The 19,719-nt window shown below is 53.8% G+C and overlaps 1 protein-coding gene across 1 annotated transcript; it reads right to left on the bottom strand.

Annotated features, from left to right (window-relative positions):
* Nucleotides 1–514: 514 nt before the first annotated feature.
* RHOBTB2 (Rho related BTB domain containing 2) lies at nt 515–19,362 on the bottom strand. The gene is made up of 10 exons (XM_080674226.1): nt 18,823–19,362; nt 14,419–14,620; nt 13,713–13,816; nt 12,713–12,898; nt 10,813–11,828; nt 10,442–10,560; nt 8,228–8,378; nt 3,696–3,784; nt 2,771–2,876; nt 515–1,608 (listed from the first exon to the last, which is right to left on the bottom strand). Exons 2-10 carry the CDS (start codon nt 14,608–14,610, stop codon nt 1,391–1,393), a joined length of 2,181 nt encoding a protein of 726 aa, XP_080530352.1. The 5' UTR covers nt 14,611–14,620; nt 18,823–19,362; the 3' UTR covers nt 515–1,390.
* Between the last annotated feature and the right edge of the window lie 357 nt (nt 19,363–19,719).

Raw genomic sequence — 19,719 nt, 5'->3', positions numbered from 1 at the left:
TCCCTTCCTCTTTCCCTTTTATCCCAAACCAGCACTAAGTAAGGCCCTGTCCTAGGATCCTTCTTCACCGAGATTCCTGTTCCCAAGTCAGTGACCTTTTTCCTGGCCCTTGACCCCTACCCCAACCCTCCCTCCAAAACACATTCTATGGGGTCACCTCTGAAGGTGAGGAGGATAACCTGCCGCTCATGATGGACAACAGTAACCATCCAAGGCCATGGTCAAACCCCGAGGCCACCCTTCCCTCTCCCCCGCAACCCCCCAGCCCCGGGCCCTCAATGCCTGCAGCTGGAGGCCTGGGATTGGTGCTGCCCCAGAGCCTCCGGCAGCCAGGCATCCCGTCACAGCAGGCGACCGCCCTTTCCTCATAGGACTGGAAACACTTCTATAGTCTAAGCCTTTGTCTCATCAGTGCGGGGGCCCGTTTGGTTTTATGAAATGTAAGCCGTACAGGGTCTTTTTCTGTCCTTTCTTGGAGGGAATAGAGGCTAGAGTGTTTCTGTTGGTGGTGATTTTGTTTGTTGCTTTTTCTTTTTCTTTTTTCTTTTTTTTTTTTTTTTTTTTTTTGCTAATTTTGTCCCACCCCGTAAGAAGCCATGCTAACTAGAGGAGCCCAGGATTGCTGCGTCCAGACCCCCTTCACCCCCTTCCTTCTTTCTCCGTTCTAGCTGTTTGCTTTGGATCCCATCTTGGAGTGTGAAGGAGAGTGGAGGGAGAAGTTTCTCATTGCACCAGGAGACCCTGCTTCTAGGCCTGGAGCTCTGAACAACTCCACTTCCCTTTACCAGGCCTGGATGCTGGCGGCCTGGGAGGCAGGCCGGCTCCCCGAGAGGTGTGGCCTCCGGCAGCTGCACCCAGGAAGTGGAAGCCTTGAGCGGGGCCCTGAAGGCTTGTCTACCCTGACTTCTCCAGTGAGGATCTGAGTAGGCTCCGTGTGGAAATGCCCACAAAACATTTGCAATCCCCAAATCCACTGGTAGAAAAATATGGCCAATAGAGGCAGGATCTCCCTGTGCACTGCGCTCGCCGGGAGGGGGCTGCCTCCACAGACCACAACTCTCATGGCTGGACGTTTCCCCCTTGACTCTAGGGCTGTCCAACCCAGAGACAGGATGCCAGCACTCTGAGGAGCTGTCCCCTGCTCCCACCTCCCAGGAGCTGTCCCCTGCCCTGTTTCAGAACTGGGGAACACCAAAGGGAGTCCCTGTTCTGACCCACGAGGCCCGGCTCCTCTCTGGCTGAGCTCTTGGCTGGTGAGAACAGCCCGCCCTTAGGGTCCTGGTTATGTGGGTCCCCTGGTCCCTGGGAGGTTGAGGGGGCGATGCAGAGAGCGGAGGGGCAAGGGCAGGTGGGCACAAGAGCAGCAGAGTCAGAAGAGGGCGGCAGCATCTCAGACCATGGCCGAGGAGGAAGATGGGGATGCCGAGGAGGCCGCAGGAGAGGACGGTGAGGAGGGACTGTTCCAGAACAGCCACCGCCGCTTGGGCTGCCGTTTCAGGTGGAGATAGTCCTCCTTCTCACGCTCTTTCCGGGCCCGCTGGTAGTGATCTTCCTCCTTCAGGTACCACACGGGTGGCCAGCGGTGCTTCTCAAAATACTCCTGGTTTTCTGGAGCAGAATGCAGTAGGGCTCGGTTAGAAGGAAGGCAGAAGGGGTGAGAGGAGCCCTGGGACGTGACAGGTGTCCAGGGACCCGCACTCCCACCCTGATGCCTCGGGGACCTGTCAGCCAGGAGCACATCCCAGGCCCTGGGCCACAAGGGGAAGCCCCTGCCTTCACAGAGCCCCCGCCTGGCTGCAGAGCTCCCTAAAGAAAGTCCCATGGGAAGGACTCAATGGGTGCTTCGTGTGTCTTGGGGATAAAACAGGCTGGGACGAAGAACGAGGCAGGGAGCAGGTGCAGCGCGGCGGGGCTGACGTAGCAGCATCCGGCAGAGCTGAGGTTCTGAGCTGAAGGGGCCATGGGCCGCAGGAGGGTCAGCCCGAGAAGGCGAGGCTGAGGGGTAAGGAGTGATTCCGAAAGGCGTAAGGGGCCACGGGAAGTTTGGAATCAGGGGAATGATGTGATTGGGGCTGGGCTTTAGAAAGAAAACGCTCCAAGGGTGACAGGGAGAGCATGGGGTGAGAGATGGGTAGGGCGCAGAGACAACCTGGTAGCAGGGAGGAGGGCCCAGCAGAGTGGAGTTGCCCAATGTGGACCTCAAGGTCACCGAGTGGCAGGAACTCGGGGAGGTCAAGGACACTTCTCCGAGGTGCCTGTGCAGTTCCTGTTGGGCCCCAGGGCCTGACACATTCATGACGCAGGGCCTCAGAGGCCATCCGAATCTATGTTGCCCGAGCTGTGGTTTGTAGCCATTCCTACCTTGTGAAATCAGTGTAGTATCATGAGCAGAATTACAAACAATTTATGTCTTTTCTATGTGGGTCCTGGGTCACCATGTAAAATGTAGTTCTTATTGTGGAGTCCTGTCGAGGAAGTCTGAAAAAATACCTCTAGTCCCACAGCCTCTTTATACGTGTGAGACACAGAAGCCCAGACAGGTGGAGTGAGCTGCCACAGGTCCCCAGGGCGCTGCCCACCAGGCCAGCGCTTTCCCCCTCTGCTTGGCTGCATGCAACTTTGCAGGCTACTTCCCTCCTGCAAGGTCAAGTTAGGCCCAAAGACCTTTGGCAGCTTCCGGGTGCCCTGGTTCCGGTCAGAGATTTGGACCAGGGTTGAGGCCCCTTCAGTGTGAAGTAGGGGATCAGTAGGTCCTGCCGGGGATGCTCACCTGGGGACATGGCCTTCATGTCTCGGGGGAACTTGCGGCACACGTTGTTGTAGTTGGTGCAGATGTGGTGGAGACACCAGTCTGCCAACTGGTACGCGCAGTGGAACTGGGGAAACACAGAAGGGCGCCGTGCTGGGACCCAGGGTGGGGTCAGCACGGGAAGCTCCGGTTGCTGTCAGAGCAGAACCTTCAGTGCAGGAGGCAAAGGCCTTGCAGTGAGTGGGAAAGCCCACCTGGAGAGGCACACCCACACACGCTCTTGGAACCACCATGACCACCACCACCACCACCACCACCTCCACCACCTCGCCTCTGTCCTGTGCCAGCATCCATGGAAATCCTTGGCCCTACGTTGTGGCTTCCTACTATGTCCGCCTCCTCAGATCTTACTCCGGGCGATGTTCTTCTCTTCCCCGGCCAGGGCCAAAGCAGTCTACACTAAGGTGTTGATGGCTAGGCTTAGAGCTGACTTTCCCAGGTGTGTCTGCAAGCCTCGAATCTGCCATGCTCTAACTCCAGAACTGATTTTTAGTGCTAGAAGGGCCAGTGTTGGGGATTCTGCTAGTTTGTATGGGAATAAGGAGATGGGCAGTTAATTTTAGATGGAGTCCTGCGTGTCCCTTAACTGGCCTCAGGCAGTCAGCAGGCATGTCTACACAGGAGGCTGGGGTTCGCTCCCCTACCCGATGGCTGCCTGAAGTCTCAGCCCCATGCTCCTATGCTCCCATGCCAGCCCTCCTCTTGGCAGGTCAGAGTACATCCTCTGGACAGGAGGAGGAGAGGGATTCTCCCAGTCAAGGAACTGAGTCTGACAATGGGTTCCCTTCCTACCCACCACCCCCTAGCCCCTCCCCTTGCACTGCCAATAGGCAGACAGAGCCCAGGGTTGAGCCTGTTGGAGAGACCCCTTCCCTGGCCATCATACCTGAGCCAGTTCCAGGAACACAAGGACGTCCCCATCGATGTCCACCATCATCTGAGTTGCTTCCATCAGCCCGGTCACAGTGTACTGCTCTGTGACACACACACACAGCCGGGGATCAGCTGAAGAAGCACATGAGTGGCCATGTGCTCCCTTATACCCCCCAGTGGAGGCCTACTGCAGGGCAGAGAGAGAACAAGGCCAAGGGCAAGTCCCAGCAGGCCCAGGGAAGGCCACAGGCGATTAGAGTCAGCTCCCACCCGCGAGGTAACCGGAATCAGAGCGAGGCTGGCCCAGCGGAGTGGGGTGGGATGGAAGGAGAATGTTAGTGTTGTCCAAGAGGATTTTTTCAAGCTACCTATGCTGCTCCAAACAGTCTGATACATGTAGGATGAAAGCCCCTGATGGAATCAGCCATTGCCACTGCCAGGGGAGGGTATGAAGTCAGGTTCACTGAGAATTTATGAGTTAGAACTCCAGATTAAACCGAGCTGCTGGTATTAACTTAAATTTTAGAACAAAACGTGTACTAATGTTGCATTTTAAGTTACTGTTTATACTGAAGAAGTAAACACTTTTAGTTTATACGGAATTTTAACAGTATCAGTATAAACTCCTGAGGTATTTTATCTTTAAAAATATATTTCCCAGCTCAGTCCTAGCGACATGGAAACGACCTAGCGGCAACAGCCCTCGCAGCAGCAAGGAGCTCAGGCTGTAGCCCCGAAAGCCATTTCCGGCTCTCAGGAACCAGGATCTCATAGAGAAAGGGCCAATTTGGGGTCTGGGGCAGGAAATGAACACACGGATCCTGGAACACCTCATTCCATAGAACCAGAAGCACAGCAACTCTGGAGCCAACTTGAAGAGACTTGTACTAGTTAAAGGTTCAGGACAGTGTTTGAGCTTCAATAAGGATAAATGCAAACATTTGAAACCAATCAAGTATGTTCAATCTAAGGGTTCATAATAATACTTAAAAAAAAACAAACCTAATTGGTCACCCTCAAAGGATGAAATGATAGGAAACAAATTTATCTTGAAATCTGGATAAAAGGAAAGAATCAAGCAGTCACCTGCCTCTCCTATTTGAATTATGCCACTGGTTAACCAAAGAGTAGGTGAGGAGTTTTTCTCTTTTTAGAAATATTCCAACAGATAAACAAAGGAGGAATGATTGAATTGGAGCACTACCCATTTCACATCTAATAAACGAATGGGTCCAGGCAATGATACTCAATGGCTGGTAACATCACGGCAAGAGAGAAAAGCACAGAAACAACCTATGAAGTTGTCTTACCCCAAAAAACTGAATGTGAATGTGATCTGGCCTCTATGTCTAATAAGCAGTCTATGGAAAGAACGGTGCTACATAGAAATACAATCAACTAAAAATCTAAATTTTCTAGGTCAGTGGATGTTTTCCAACAAATAATTGCAAGGGGAAATGTTTCTCTTTTTCTCTCTTGTTTTCTTATCCTCACCTGAGGATATGTTTTTGTTGATTTTAGAGAGAAAGGAAGGGAGAGGGAGAAAGAGAGAAACATCAATAGGTTGCCTCCCAGGTGCACCCTGACCGGGGAAGGAATCTGCAACCTGAGTATGTGCCCTCACTAGAAATCAAACCTATGGCATGGGACGATGCTCCAACCAACTGAGCCACACTGGCCAAGGCAGGAAAATTTTTTTTTAATGAACAAGGTACCTATAGATGAAGAAAAAACTTAAAACTATATAAAAAATAAAACCATGTGATTAAGGATGTACACTTGGATGATAAAACTATGAAGAAGACCAAGGAAGTGAGGCCATAAAAAGAACCTCCTGCCCTAACCGGTTTGGCTCAGTGGATAGAGCGTCGGCCTGCGGACTGAAGGGTCCCAGGTTCGATTCCAGTCAAGGGCATGTACCTTGGTTGCGGGCACATACCCAATAGGAGGTGTGCAGGAGGCAGCTGATCGATGTTTCCCTCTCATCGATGTTTCTAACTCTCTATCCCTCTCCCTTCCTCTCTGTAAAAAGTCAATAAAAAAAATATATATATATATATATATTTTTTAAAAAAGCACCTCCCAAAAGAGTAATAGGCAAAGAGGTAACTCCTGGGGAGGAGGGAAGGACTGTGATTGGGAGGGTTGGGTGGAAGACTTCTGTTGTGGCTGGAAGCTTCTAGCTCCTGATATGGGTAATTTTGCTTTATAATAATTCATTAAGCTGAACATATGTGTATTTGTGTTATCTATAATGATAAAAGGGTAATATGCTAATTAGACCGGATGTCTTCTGACGTCACTCCCGACATCCTTCCTGATGAAGCCGGGGCCAGAGGGAAGCCAGCCTGGGTCCCAGGTGCCTGTGGGTGGCCCAAGAGAAGCCAGCCCAGGTCCCAGGTGCCTGCGGGTGGATTGAGGGAAGCCAGCCCGGGTCCCGGGTGCCGGAGAGAAGCCAGTGCCGGCATCCGGGGAAAGGAAGGCCTACTCTTGCACGAATTTTCGTGCATCAGGCCTCTAGTATTTAATAAAAATATTTTAAGTTTGAATTTATAACTTCAGAGAAAGCATATCTCACAAAACATAAAGCGTCACCAGCTATACCATACCCAGCATTTTCTGCTGATCCTTGACAAGGTATACACAATACATTTTTGTACATGATTTCTAGCGTGCATAGACCATTTCGTGGGAAAAGTCATTCAAGATTATTTTCTATGAATCTTTTCGTGCATCACTGCCATTTAACATTTTTAATGGCTCCCTCATGAAAATTACCCATGTGTGCTTAACCAGTAGTGCCTATTTGACTTGTCTCTGATTGTCTGCCATGATGAAACAAACTTATAGAAGCATCTTTATATACTTTTTTCCTTTGAGTCATTTCTTTGGAGAGAGTCTTTCTAAAGTTGAATTACTTGCCCGGCTGGTGTGGCTCGGTGGTTGAGCATTGACCTATGAACCAGGAGGTCATGGGTCTATTCATGGTCAGGGCAAACGCCTGGGTTGCAGGCTCGGTCCCCAGGAGGGGGTGTGCAGGAGACAGCTGATCAATGATTCTCTCTCATCATTGATGTTTCTATCTCTCTCTCCCTCTCCCTTCCTCTCTGAAATCAATAAAAATACTAAATAAGTAAATAAAATAAAGTTGAATTACTTGGCCCAAGGATGTGGACAGCCTATGTGCTCTGGGAAGACCGCACCACTTTTCGTGGGCAGCGTGGATGCCACACTGCTACAGCTGTGATCTTCAGAAGCCTCCCTCTTGCTCCCTGCACTTACTCCCTCTGTGTCCCCAGCTGGGGCCCCTGGACGCCCTCTGCAGGCTCAGCCCTTACCATTCTGGTTCTGATCAATGATTTCTGCCATCTTCCTATGACCAAGCCCTACCTTATGACCATTTCTCATCATAAGATTGATGCTTCCCTTATATCTGAGTCCCAGATTTGATCGTCTGCCCCGGGCCCCAGCAGCTCTGACACTGGGGCCTTCCCTGAATCTCGACCCAATGTCAGAGGCCCTGCTCTCTGCCCGCCCGCCAACCAGCCAAGAATAAAACCCCGATATCAATACCAGTCTAGGTACCAATACCACACAGATTTCAATTCCAACATCATCAGGAGCTGTCTATCTGCCTGCATTGCTGGCCCCGACTCTCATGGTCTGCCACTTGGCTTCCCTCTTGCCTCAGTCCCTGTTCCCCCTGAGGGCCCTCTAAGGCTGATGCCTTCCAAAAGCTGAGCTCCAGCCCTGGCTGGGTGGCTCAGTTGGTTGGAATGTCTTCCCATACACCAAAAGGTTGCAAGTTTGATTCCCGGTCAGGGCACATACCTGGGGTGTGGGTTTGATCCACAGTTAGGAAGAATATGGGAGGCAACCGATTGATGTTTCTCTTTCTCTTTAAAATCAGTAAAAAAAAATATTCTTGGGTGAGGATTAAATAATAACAATAAACAAACAAACAAATAAAATAAAAGCTGAGTTCCATCTCTCACAATCTTTTCAGTGGATTAGGAGTGCCAGGTCAATGCTCATTGTCTGTTTTTAGAAGAAGAAAGAGAAAATAAAGGTGGAAGAGAAAAGGAGGAGGAAGAGAAAAGGGAGGAGGAGAAAAAGGAAAGAATACAGAATAAACCAAGCAGATTTATGTGACCAAACGAGACAAAGGAGAGGGAGGAGGAGGAGGAGGACCGAAGTGTGGAAACGTGGCACTGCGTCCTGTTCTCTCTGACCCCTCAGGCTTGCCTGAGGGGGCCACGCTGAGAGGAGCATCCGGCACTGGCATCTATTGGAGACCCGTTTTGTTGGACAAGAATCGCCTTTGGATACGACCTACCAATGACTCCATCGAGCATCTTTCGCACACACACTTCTTTATATCTGTGTCCTCGCCCAACCCCCCATACACGTCAACATGCTTCCTTTAGGTAAGCGGGTCCCTCGGTGCTAGCGGTGTATCCCCAGGAGGAGACAGGAGAGAGAGGCCAGCACTGCTGGAGGGTGCCCGCCTCCTCCCCCAGGGAGGTCTGCCCCCTCGTCAGTCACCTGTGAGGGCAACCAGGTGCGGCAGGCAGAGGCGGTTGGCCAGGATGATGAGCTTCATGTCGTCCAGGTCGGGGCTGGAGGTGAACATGCCGGTGTACAGGTACTCCAGCACCGCCCGCATGCAGCTCCTGCTCGTGTGCGGAAACACTACCTGGGCAGGAGGAAGCAGCTGCAGTGAGGTGAGGTTGGCGTCAGGAAGAGTCACTCAGTTCTGAGAAACTTAGAAGGCCCCACCCCACACGGCCAGTCTCCCCCAAACAGGGAGCCACCCCTGTGCAGCCCCTGTACCTGCTGAGGAGCCCTCAAAGGCCTGTCTCCCAGAGAGACAACCTGTGCTACGGCCATCTGCTGGCCGCAACAGCTTTTAAAAGGACCTGGTTCTCACTGGCACCCTCCCAAAGCATCCTGACTTAGAGGATGCGGGAAGCAGTCCTCAGGTCACCTACACCCACACCCTGGCTCCTCCCAGCCCTGCAGGCAGCAGAGCAAGTAGGGTGTGGACAAGCAAGCCAACATCAGCTGGCTTCTCAAAGCTGCTACTTTGGGCCTCCGGGATCTGCTCAGAGCAGCGCTGCTTCAACAACTGCTTTCTCTTGAGACGGAGTCTTAGGCTGCGCTGGGAACCGGCTAGAGCTTTGCAGCTGCTTCTATGGTAACTGAGAAGTGCTCAGGACTGGCTGGCCCTGGGGCTTCAGAGTCCCTAGTCTCTCACTTAGCAAATCCCAACCCCACGCCCGCTTCAAGGATCAGAGAGACTCACTCAAATCTCAATCTCCGGTTAGCTTCTCTTCCGAAAGGACTTCCTTCCCGGAAATCCTAGGAAATTCCTACTCCGTGTGGCAGGGACTGTGCTGCATTGCTCTCAGTCCAGTTTTCTCTCCAGGTACTTGGCGAGCACTCACTAAGGGGCAGCGCTGGCTGAGGGGGCGCCTGGCCGAAGCAGAGACCCAGTCCCTGCACTCAAGACATCCCAGACCAGTTGGGAAACCATGTGTGCACATTCAGCACTTTAAGCAGCTGCACAGAGTAGTACTTTGTTAACTGCAAGGCTGCGTTAATGAATAATTAATGTAATAGAAGTTCGGGGAAGATGGAGAACACCAAGGCCACGGCCTAGGCTACTCTGCTGAGCTGGGAGAATGCAAAGAACTGACTTGAGAGAGTGTCTCTAAGGACACCCTGATAGGCCCCTTCCAACTCTGCTGACACTCTCTGTCCTAAGGTGAGCTGGAGTGGCCAAGATCAAAGGGAAAGGTGACAATGTGAAGCCTTTTTTATTTTCTGTATTTGGATGCTGTGGCACCTGGCGCCTTGCTGAGCCGGAGGGCCTGCCCCTCCTAGGGCTAGCCAGCTCCTATAGACAGTAAGGGAATCCCTTTTGTATGCAAACCATCCAATCCAGAATCCATACCCCCACCACCTCCTAAGTCAGCTCGCACTCCTAGCCACTATCCACCTGCCCTAATCGCCCCAGAGCCAGGCACCAGAAGACTAGGACAGCCCCTATGCCCCGGAGCCCGCTACATTAACCAATTAACCAAGCCAGCCCTCGGAGAGCTTACCCTGCCTCTCCCTCTCCCTCCTTCCCAGGAAACCACAATAAAGGCCATTGCCCACAGCTCCCCTTGCTCTCTGTCTCCTGACCAACCCTGGTGCCTCCACGTGTGCTCCATCCCCCACCCTCCATGTGTGTGCGTTCTCTGATTAGATCTGTGAGTGTGAAAATGTATCTTCTCAATGGCAGTCTCGACCTGATCTGTTATGTTCACCATGCCTCAATGAATAAAACTTACATTTGAAAACAGTGATGGGTTCAGCCGGGGACACATTGAACTTTTTTTCTAGTTGTTTCATATGCGTCAGGGAGAAAGCAAGGTACAATGTGGAGTCAGAGGTTCTACCTTCAAGTTCTAGCCTCTCCTTTCTACTTAGACAACTTTGCACGAGTCATTAACTTCTCGGGCCCTCACTTCCCTTATGTATAAAGTGGGAATGCTAAGCCATGTACAAGAGGCATGGGTGAGGCGATCTGAGATAATGTATTGAAAGTGCTTTCTAAACTACAAAGTCAAGATGTTACTATAATTCCATCCTGACATATTGTAAATTCTTGGCTATGGGAACCACCTCAAAAACGTCCCTCAGGCCCATCACACAGTGAATGCTGAGGAAAGCACCACGAAATGGCACATCTCAGATGCAAAGAAGCCTTACCTCCCTGGTGGAACTCTCCACAAATGGCCCCCCAAACATGGCAGCCATCCAGTCACAGCTAGAAATCAACAGGGGCTTGTGGGCGCTGATGGTGCCGTCATCCAGGATGAAGGTCACATCTGCCCAGGAGGAGACAAAGCATCACATGAGGATGCGGTGAAAGAATGTGGGACAACCCACCTCGAGGGTCAACCCTGCACCCAGACAACACGCTTCCTTCTGAAGCCACAGCTGGGATGCGCTATGTGGCCACACACTCAGGCTCCAGGCAGAGCAGCACCTCGCAGGGCATCAGCAGCTGAGTGCTAACCGGAGCCCGGGCTCCTCAGAAGGCTACTGGGAGGGCAAGAGTTCCTAAGCACATTCCCTACCTGAGAAGGTGCCCTTGGCCAAGCACTCCTTCACCCGGTTGGTCCGGCGGACGTGGAAGGCCTTGGTGATCTCCTGGTTCATGAAGGCCTCGTTGTTGAGAATGTTGGCCACCATCATGCGCAGATCAAAGACCTCAAGCAGCTCAGCAATGTGGGCGATGTGCATGAGGTCCCGCTCCTTCTCGTCCAGCTCCCCTGTGTACAGGTACTTGAGAACAGCCCGGAAAGGCCCCGGCTGGATGGAACTGTCCATTTTGACCACCACCATCAGTCTGGATTTGTAGGTCAGTGGGTCTTCTGCCATCTCCTCCTGGATGCTCAAAAAAGCTCGGCTCCAGGAAGATAGCACGCGGCCTCTCCCAGGCAGGTACCCTGTTCCGTTGCCCCGTAAGATCCCGTCGCTGGTTGAGGCCCGGAGCCCAGCGGGACCCGAGCCCGCACCGTCCTCCACGCTCTCGCACACATCAAAGCTGGCAGCCCGGAGCAGGAAGTCTCGGCCGTGGTGGTGGTGATGGTGGTGGTGTGGATCAGGGTGAGCCCGGTGGTCCTCTTGGCGGGGGCCCCCTGGCCCTGAGGGGCCCCCCAGCTCCCCATCACTCAGGTCCATGAGGAACAGATCGTAGAACTTGGAGGAGGACGTGGAGAGGTAGATCTTGTGGGCAAAGATGCGCACCCGCTCCTGCAGCACCAGAATGACGTCCGCACACAGCGGGTCCTCCAGGAGGTGGGCGGGGCACTCCTCACTGCTGGAGGGGGGGTCGGGCACCACGATGATGGGGGGAGGGGGCTTGGGTGGCAAGAAGGGTGCCTGCAGCAGAGGCCGCTGCACGTTGCGGAGGTGGGACTTCCAGAACTGCAGGTGGCGGCGGGAGATGAGGGCTGCGCGGATGGCGTTGTCAAAGACGTCCTTGATGCCGAACTGGGCCACCACGCTGGTCTCATAGTAGGGGATGCCCAGCTCCTTGGCCACCTCCCTTCCCTTCTCGGGGGGAAGAATCTCATTGGGCTTGATGGGCCTGGACGTTCAAGAGGGTAAAGCAAAGTCATGTTGGGGAGGATGGCGGACAGGGAGAGGCAGGTCCCTAGGGCCTGCCTGTTCTTTACCAGGCTTGGGGACGGGGGGAGGGAGGAGAGCCTCTCCCTGGCCTCACCCCTGCCCTGTTCAATCCTAATGAATCTCTGCCCTTTCTCCTTTGTCTGACCAAATTCTGCCGGTCCTCAAGGCCTACCTCCAGGTCCCTCTTTTCCAGCACCTGTCAGGCCCCGGTGTTTTCCCGCTCAAAGTAGTGTTAGCACTACCTCTCTCTCTGGCAGTCAGCATGCAATATTCCACACTGGTTTTTAACGTGTTCTCATATTAACACATTGCGGACCAGTAGTTTTATTGCTAGCTTTACCCTGTGGCCAGATAAGTGTCTATTGAACGAGTACAAAGAACGTTTTACATAAATATTAAAGGCACGCTTTAAAATTAAATACCCACTGCATTTTGAAATTATTTATTACATGTTCTTACAAGCTAATATCTTTTTAAAGAAGTCTCGTGATTGGCCACAAGCCTTAGAACAGAAAACACGAGAATTCTCGTGATCCGTCCGCAATGTGTTAAGTCCATCTCCCAGCAAGATAAGCTCCTTTCACGAAAAAACTGCTTCTCTCCTCTCCTCATGCTGCTCAGTATTGCAAACATAGTGTGTAAGAGATGAACGGATAGACGAGTGAATGAATAGACGGATGGAGTGAATGAAAGAGCACTCTTGGCTCCCTACGTGGACTTGCTTCAAATGAAGGGAGAGATGTAAGGCTAAGTGGATTCCCTCAGGGCTCAGCAGGGAGCCATGGAGACACCCCCCTCACTCTGTCTTCCTCATTGCCCCTTCCTAGGCACCAGCATCCCTACCTAGCCAAGGGTCGCCTGGCCCTGTTGACAGCCTCCAGGTCGGCGTAGCGCAGGTCCAGCTGGCAGCCCACCAAGATGACAGGTGCCCGGGGGCAGAAGTGCTTGATCTCCGGGTACCACATGGTCTTGACATGGTGAAGGGAATTAGGGTTGGCAATGGAGAAGCATAGAACCACCACGTCGGACCTGGGGGTGGGAGAGTGAGGTTTGGGGCAGAGAAAGCTGGCAGAGTACCTGCCCCTGGAACCAGGGAGAACAGGCACACCCACCCCCGCCCTACACGGCAGTCCCCCATCTGTCATGTGACCTGTGCACACGAGCTTACCCAAAATGTATAATAATAGTACCACTAATTTATGTAGCTCTAATTAAGTGTTTTAGAGCTTTCGTTTTGACCTACTGGCTCTCTTGATTTTAGCATCTAGAGACTGAGAAAAACCATCTCCGAACAGCTCCCCTAATTGCCCCAAGTTACAGAGCTAGTTGGCAGCAGGGCCGGGACTGAAACCAGGCCTCCTGACTCCAAACCCGCTCCTCGCACCTCTCGGCTGCTCCCCGTGAGGACCCGCCAGGCCTGTCTGCACTACTCCTTCTTCCCAGTTTGACTACACTGAGTGGCCAGATTGTTATGATCTCTGAATGCATAATAATCTGGCCACTCAGTGTGTGTGTGTGTGTGTGTGTGTGTGTGTGTGTGTGTGTGTGTGTGTGTGTATTAGAGGTCTGGTGCATGAATTCGTGCATGGGTGGGTCCGGCCAGCCTGGCCAGGGGAAGGGGACATGGGCGGTTGGCCGGCCTGCCTGCTGGTCGAACTCCTGGTCAAGGGGACAATTTGCATATTAGCCTTTTATTATATAGGATATACACTGAGTGGCCGGATTATTATGCATTCAGAGATCATAATAATCTGGCCACTCAGTGTATCTCATAGCTGCTCTGCTTTGGGGGAAGGGAAGGAAGCCTGCCCCCGGGCTCCCTCAGGCAGCAGAGGCCTCCTACCTCCCATAAGCGAAGCGGCGGTCTTTGTGGTGGTCTCCAAAGGTGTCCCAGAGGCGCAGGGAGACGCTGACATCATCTACCACATCTCGGGAGCGTTCCAGAACCTGTGGGGGAGGGAAAGTGCGATGGGCGTCAAAGGCAGGAGTTCTTGGGGCCCACGTGTCAGCTCAGGGTGGTGCCAGCTCACCCTGGAGGGTCCTGGGCAGCATGGGGAGGGGGGTGAAGGGCAGTGAGCACTGCCCCATGTGCCCCACACAACCTTTCTATCCAGATGCCTTCTCTACAGACTCAGTAACAAGGGCACCCTCCATGCACCCAGGAGGAAAGAGAGTCTAAGCGGGCAGAGGGTCATGGGGGTTCCCAGCGCCACCTGCAGATCACCTGTCTACCAGCCTCTGACCTTTTGGTATCAGCCAGCACTCTCAGCTCTCATCCCTGCAAACCCCACCCCACCCTCTAGGGCTCCCCATTCCTGGGGCTGGGATTGCACAAGATGCTGTGCCTAGGCATCAGGTCAGCTATGCTAAACACAAATGGTGGAGGGCCACCCACACTGGAGTAGGCTGCCCTCAGCCCTCTCTCCAGGGCTCCTTCCTCTTCAGCTGCCCGACCCTGCCCCACGGGGCTTCCGTGAGCTCAGCACAGGCCAGGTTTGGAGACGCCAAGCAGTGGCTTGGGAAGAAGCCCGGGGGCCTTGCAGCCTTACCTCCTGGCACACCCGATACTGGTCGATGGCCCAAACCGTGGGCACATGGGTGGCAAGCAGCTGGTACTGGGTGAGGGTGGCATTGCAGGCCCGGGCGCAGATGAGCCTGGTCTTGCCCACGGCGTTGTCCCCCACCACAACACACTTGATGGTCTCTACGTTTGGCCTTTCATAATCCATGTCAGAATCCATTAATTGGGACCTGAGGGAGAGGAGAGGAGGGGTCAAGACGGCTTCGCACACCAGTTCCCACGGGGCCGGGGCCAGCAGCTTGCCTCGGCTGGCCGGCCAGGGCGCCCCTCTTCCAGCAGCTGAGCAGAGAGGAGGAAGGAGTGAACAGCTGTCTGGGCAGCAGAGCCCACTCAGGCTGAGAGGAGCCCTTCCACCGGAGGAGCCACTTGTCTCCCTCTGGTGGCCGCCATCCTCCACCTGGGCTTCTCATGGAGGAGGCCCGGGAGAGAACCCAGGTGGAGCAGTCCCAGCTCTCGCAGAGGGAGGAGAGCCTGCCCTGGAAGCTCACTCATCGTCCACGCTCCTCCGCCAGCAGAGCACCAAACAGCTGAGGGAAGCGGAGTCAGGGCCAGGGCCCACCCCTTCCCAGCACGCCCCAGGGCAGGGCCACTTTAAAATTTAATGGACTTGTCAGAGCCGGGAGGCAGCTCCCCTGGCCTCCACCCTCGCCTCTCTCCTTCTCTGTGGGTTTCTAAGCCCCCAGCTCCCTTTATGGCGATGCCAGTTTCCCTCCCGACCTGTCTGGGTGGGAGGCTTCTGGATGCACCTGAGCAGCCCACGGGCCTCCCGTCCCTCCTGTGGGTCTATCACGTGGCCTGCGTGGCTGGCTCACTCAGCGGCAGGCCCAGTTTTGAGATGGAGGTAATGGGTAACCATGGGCCAATGAAGATACACTCCATGGCCAGTGGGCCTTGCCATCCCCTATCCAGACCTGCCCTGCAAACATCCTCCAGCCAGTCTCCTAAAGAGCAAGCTACACCCCCTTTTGCACCTCCCATTCCTAGGGAGAGAGGTTCTCAGACTAGGAGGCCCGCCCCTCTCCCCCACCAACAGACACCTGACACTCATAGAAGGAGACTCCCTAAATTGGCTGCAAGGGCTATGGGGCTGCTGGGGAGAGGGAGTGCAGGGTCAGAAACGGGCCTGGGTTTCTGGGCAAATGCTCGCTTCAGTTTCCTCCTGTGTTGGGCAGAGAGGACGAGGTGTGTCCACCCTCAGAAGGGGATGGCTCAAATGAACAAACAGAAGGACCCCTATAATCCACATGTCATGTCAGGGTTTAAAAAGCTGTCATCAGGGGGGGCCCGCGGCTTGAGGGGGCTTTCGCTGGCAGCCTCCCGGCTGGCACCACCCTCTCAGAAGCTGGGGCAAAGCAGGCATCATTTGGAGGCGTTACTACCAGGCCTTTGTTTGGTCAGTGTCGTTGGTCTGCCCTTGCTCACACGCCCTGTGTGAATGAAACCCGCTGGGGGCTGGAGCAACTTGGAGAAAACCTTCCGAGCTCAGAGGAGTCTGGAGGCTGTCCAGGTGCCCTCACTGCTGAGCCACCCAGTCCGAGCGCCAGGCCACCAGCAGCCACCCAGGAGTGCCATTCCTGCCGGGCTGTAACTGGATGCCAGCATGCAGGAATGCGGAGTCAAAATATCCAAGTAACGATGGCAACTGGGATTTGCGCAAGTGGATGCATCTCAGCGACCTAAGCAAAAAGTGCAGCAAGGACTTCTCAATGAGACACGTGCCTCCTCCTTGGAATTTTACAGGATCTGGACCCAGAACAGCAAGGGTCTCCATGCAGGCCCCTCCCCAGTTTCCAGGGTAACTGCATCATTCCTCTCCCTTCTCCACCCCACCCTCACCTTCCCCAGGGGGCAACCTTTATGGTAACCACCATGCCGCCTCCTCCCTGCTCTCCCTCCCTCCCTCCCTCCCTCCCAAGCCGAGGACCAGGAACCCTGCTTTGACAGCTCCTGGACTCAAGCAGGCAGCTGGGAGGCTGTGTTGGCGCTGGGAGGAATCATCTGGGTTGTAGTTTCTGTTTTATCAATTGAAGAACAAAACAGATCGAACCCCAAATACAAACACAGACACAGCTGTAGGAGAGAAAGAAAAACATACTAGCCAGTAGAACTTCTTTCTCAAATTTAGATGCTAGCGCAGGCGGGGGGATGGGGAGTGTGAGGAGGCACGGAGAAGGAGGGTCAGTTCTTAAGTCCAGGAGCATCCGGATGGCAAGGAGGATGCCAGAACAGCAGAGCAGTGCTGGTCCAAGATCAGCAAGTTTATGATAAAGCACTCATGCACAAGTGCATCAGCAAGGCGGTATGGCTTCCTAAGGAGGTGGTGCTGATGCTGTGGCTACCAGCTCGCATCCCCACAGGTCAACTTCCTGCTTTTTGTCCAAACTTTATATCAATCCCCTCAAGCCCTGGTTTCCCTTTTCAGACCGCCATGACCATGAAGAGCCTCACCATTTGTGAGGGAAAAGGAGTGTGCTCTTTACAGAAATGGAATTGCAAGTCCGAAACACTTGAGTTTAAATTGCCTTATGCATATGGGGTTACGTAGGGACAGCCACCCAAGTAGGAGAGCGACGCGCACTGTGCTGTGAGTTTAGACACCAGACCCCGCTGGTTGCTGCTCAGACTGGATGGCCCCTCTCCATCCTTCCTCCCCCTGCTCCTCCTTCGCTTCCTCTCTATTTTCATCATTCTAACCCCCTCCACCCCTGTCCCAACTGCCTGACTGGTAAACTTCTTTGTCATATCTAGGAAAGGGCAAATCACTTCACTTCTCTGGGTGTCAGTCTGTCCTTCTGGAAAATGGGTATGAGGGCTTTGGACGAAAGTCTCCTGAATCTTGGTGAATTTGTGTCAGTAGAGGCTGGGCCGAAAGAAGGTCCTTGCCTTCTTATGTAATATGGGATTATATAATGCTAGATTACATATCTATATGTGTAATTATATCGCTCTTTAAGATACAGCCTGGCCCAATCGAGCCAGCAGAACTCTTAGTTTCATCGGGCCCGTCTTAAACAAAGATCCTGCTGCACTGCAGCTAGCCCGCCACCAGCAACAATGTAACTTTTGCTCTAAAATATTGCTACTTTACTGTATCATTGATGATGGGTGACGATATAACCCACTCAATGAGCTTCTCAACTTCCCATTTCCTTCTGGCACTCTCTCCTTCAATGACTCTTGACTTTTCTGCACAATTGCCTCATCCCCATGCCTTCCGAGAATCCTGAATAACCTTCGTGAACGACAGCTTCCATGTCACCCTGGCCTGGCATCACAACACACAATTCCCTCCTCTCTCAGTGATCCCAGAGTCACCTAGATGCGCCCTCCCTACCTGGTCCCATGATCCCTGTTCCCTTTCCAGAAACAGCCTCTTGCCCACTGCTCTCCCAGCTCTTCGAACTCAGGGCAGACCAAAAGGCAAGGTGCGCTCAGATTATCTACAACCCTCACTGGCTCCCAATCCCACCCCCACACCCCTACAAACACACTTTGCAGAGCCCAGAAAAGCCCCCCTTTCCCTTCCACAGCTGATAGGAGGCTTGTTCATCTGTGGCTGCCCTAGTCTGGTTGTCAAGGAAACTACAGAATCTCCCTGGGAGCCTGGCTTGTCTCCTAGCAACCAATATCCCACACCTCGCATCTTACAAAATGGGTAAGGGAGGAATATCCTAAAAATGAAGGTAAAAATAAAAGAGGATGGATGGGAGGGATGGATTGGGAAGAGATGAGCAGAGAGGGTGGCCTTCAAATTAAAGGAGGCTCCGACCAGAGTCTCTGACATTGTAATATGAAGGAAAATAGAGAGATGAGTCCCCTGGAAGATCCAGTGGTCAGCAAGGCCCAAAGGGATCTTGAATGACCATCTTAACAAAAACACAAGCCTAACACAGACTAAGCCTTCTCAGACACCAACGACCAAGGCTGGAGATTTCTCCCAGTAGTTTGCCAGAACTCAGATGCACAGACTGCAATGTGTTGGGTTGAAAAAATATATACATATCTGGAACGACAAGCAAAGCATCCAAATTCCATTGGTTTTCAAAGGAAACATGTCCACCACTCTGGACCTTTTTTCCTGACACACACACACAAAATTAAAAAATAAATAAATTTAAAGAGGGAAGGCGGACGGGCCTCCACACACCAAGGCAATCAAGTCATCTTTCTTTCCCTAGGAAAAAAACGGAAAAGATCAGTCCCTTGCCGCCTGAGACCCCAGCAGCTGCAACTATAGCCCAGGGGAGAGTGGGAGCCGAGGGGGAAGTCAGGAGGGGCGCAGACAGGGCCCGGAGGGCGCAGGAGGGCGCAGCGGCGCGTTCCCAGAAGCTGTTTGCAACCCGGCCATAATATAGATTAATCATTTACTTACACCGCTACATGTGACGGGGTGATTTCTAGTGTAAGGAACACATCGCTTCCTGCTAAGCACGCTCATTTTAGTGAAATGTCTGGGTCACTCCGCGCGTGCAAGTTAGGACGATGCCGGCGCCGCCGAGCTGCTGCTGGAGCTGCTGCTGCTGCTACAGGCCGGGGCCCTGGCGCGTTAGATCAGAAACTCCGCCCGAGCAGCCGGGGCAGGACGGCGGGCCGGGAGCGGCCGCGCGCGCGCCACTGCAGCCATCGCCTCTTCCGGATCAGCATCTCCCCGCGCCCCAGGCGCCCAATGTCATGGAGGCGCGCCGGAGCCGGGCTGCGCGCGGCCGCTCCGACCTCGGGCGGCCGGGCCGCACCGCCGCCGCGGGTCCTCGGGCTGCGCAGGCTGGAAGCGGCTCTCAGGAGTGGAGATGGGGCGAGGCCGCCGCTGCTCCGCCCCGCCCGCTCCGAAGGCGCGGCCGCCTGGACGCCAAGTGCGGCAGTCTCCGAGACCGCTCGCGACCTCCTTCTTTCATTCACAAAAAGAAGGAAAGGGGGGAAGAAAGAGAGACTCGGGAGAAAAAAAAAACGGGGAGGGGAGTGATGAATTGCACCAGAAGGCTGGGTGACAGACTCCGCCCACCACAGCGCGCCGTTGGTGGAAAGGGATTGGGGGGCGGGAAAGGGGCGGGGAAAGAAGGGGATTGGGAGCCCCGGCGGCCCCGCCCACAGCGCCCCTCCCTCCCCCTCCCTCCCTCTCCCCCCTCCCTTCCTCCCTCCCTCTATTTCTCCTCTGGGAGTGGCAGGGCGCAGGTAGTCTTGGCTTGCTCCCTCTACCTGGTGAGGCGCAAAACCTCTCTGGACTCCCAAGGGATTTGCCCCTTTCCCACCGGGAAGCTGAGAAAGAATTCCA

Source organism: Plecotus auritus (genome assembly GCF_963455305.1).
Source record: "Plecotus auritus genome assembly, chromosome: 6".
NCBI classification, from domain to species: domain Eukaryota; kingdom Metazoa; phylum Chordata; class Mammalia; order Chiroptera; family Vespertilionidae; genus Plecotus; species Plecotus auritus.
Note: the sequence above shows the minus strand (reverse complement) of the source record. Positions and strands in the feature narration are given on the sequence as shown.

Coding starts and splice junctions, on each gene's coding strand:
- RHOBTB2 (XM_080674226.1), bottom strand. CDS start 14,610: ATGGATTCTGACATGGATTATGAAAGGCCAAACGTAGAGACCATCAAG. Junction 11,829..12,712: donor GCCAGGCGACCCTTGGCTAG/GTAGGGATGCTG, acceptor TTGAACGTCCAG/GCCCATCAAGCCCAATGAGA. Junction 1,609..2,770: donor CATGAAGGCCATGTCCCCAG/GTGAGCATCCCC, acceptor ATTCTGCTCCAG/AAAACCAGGAGTATTTTGAG.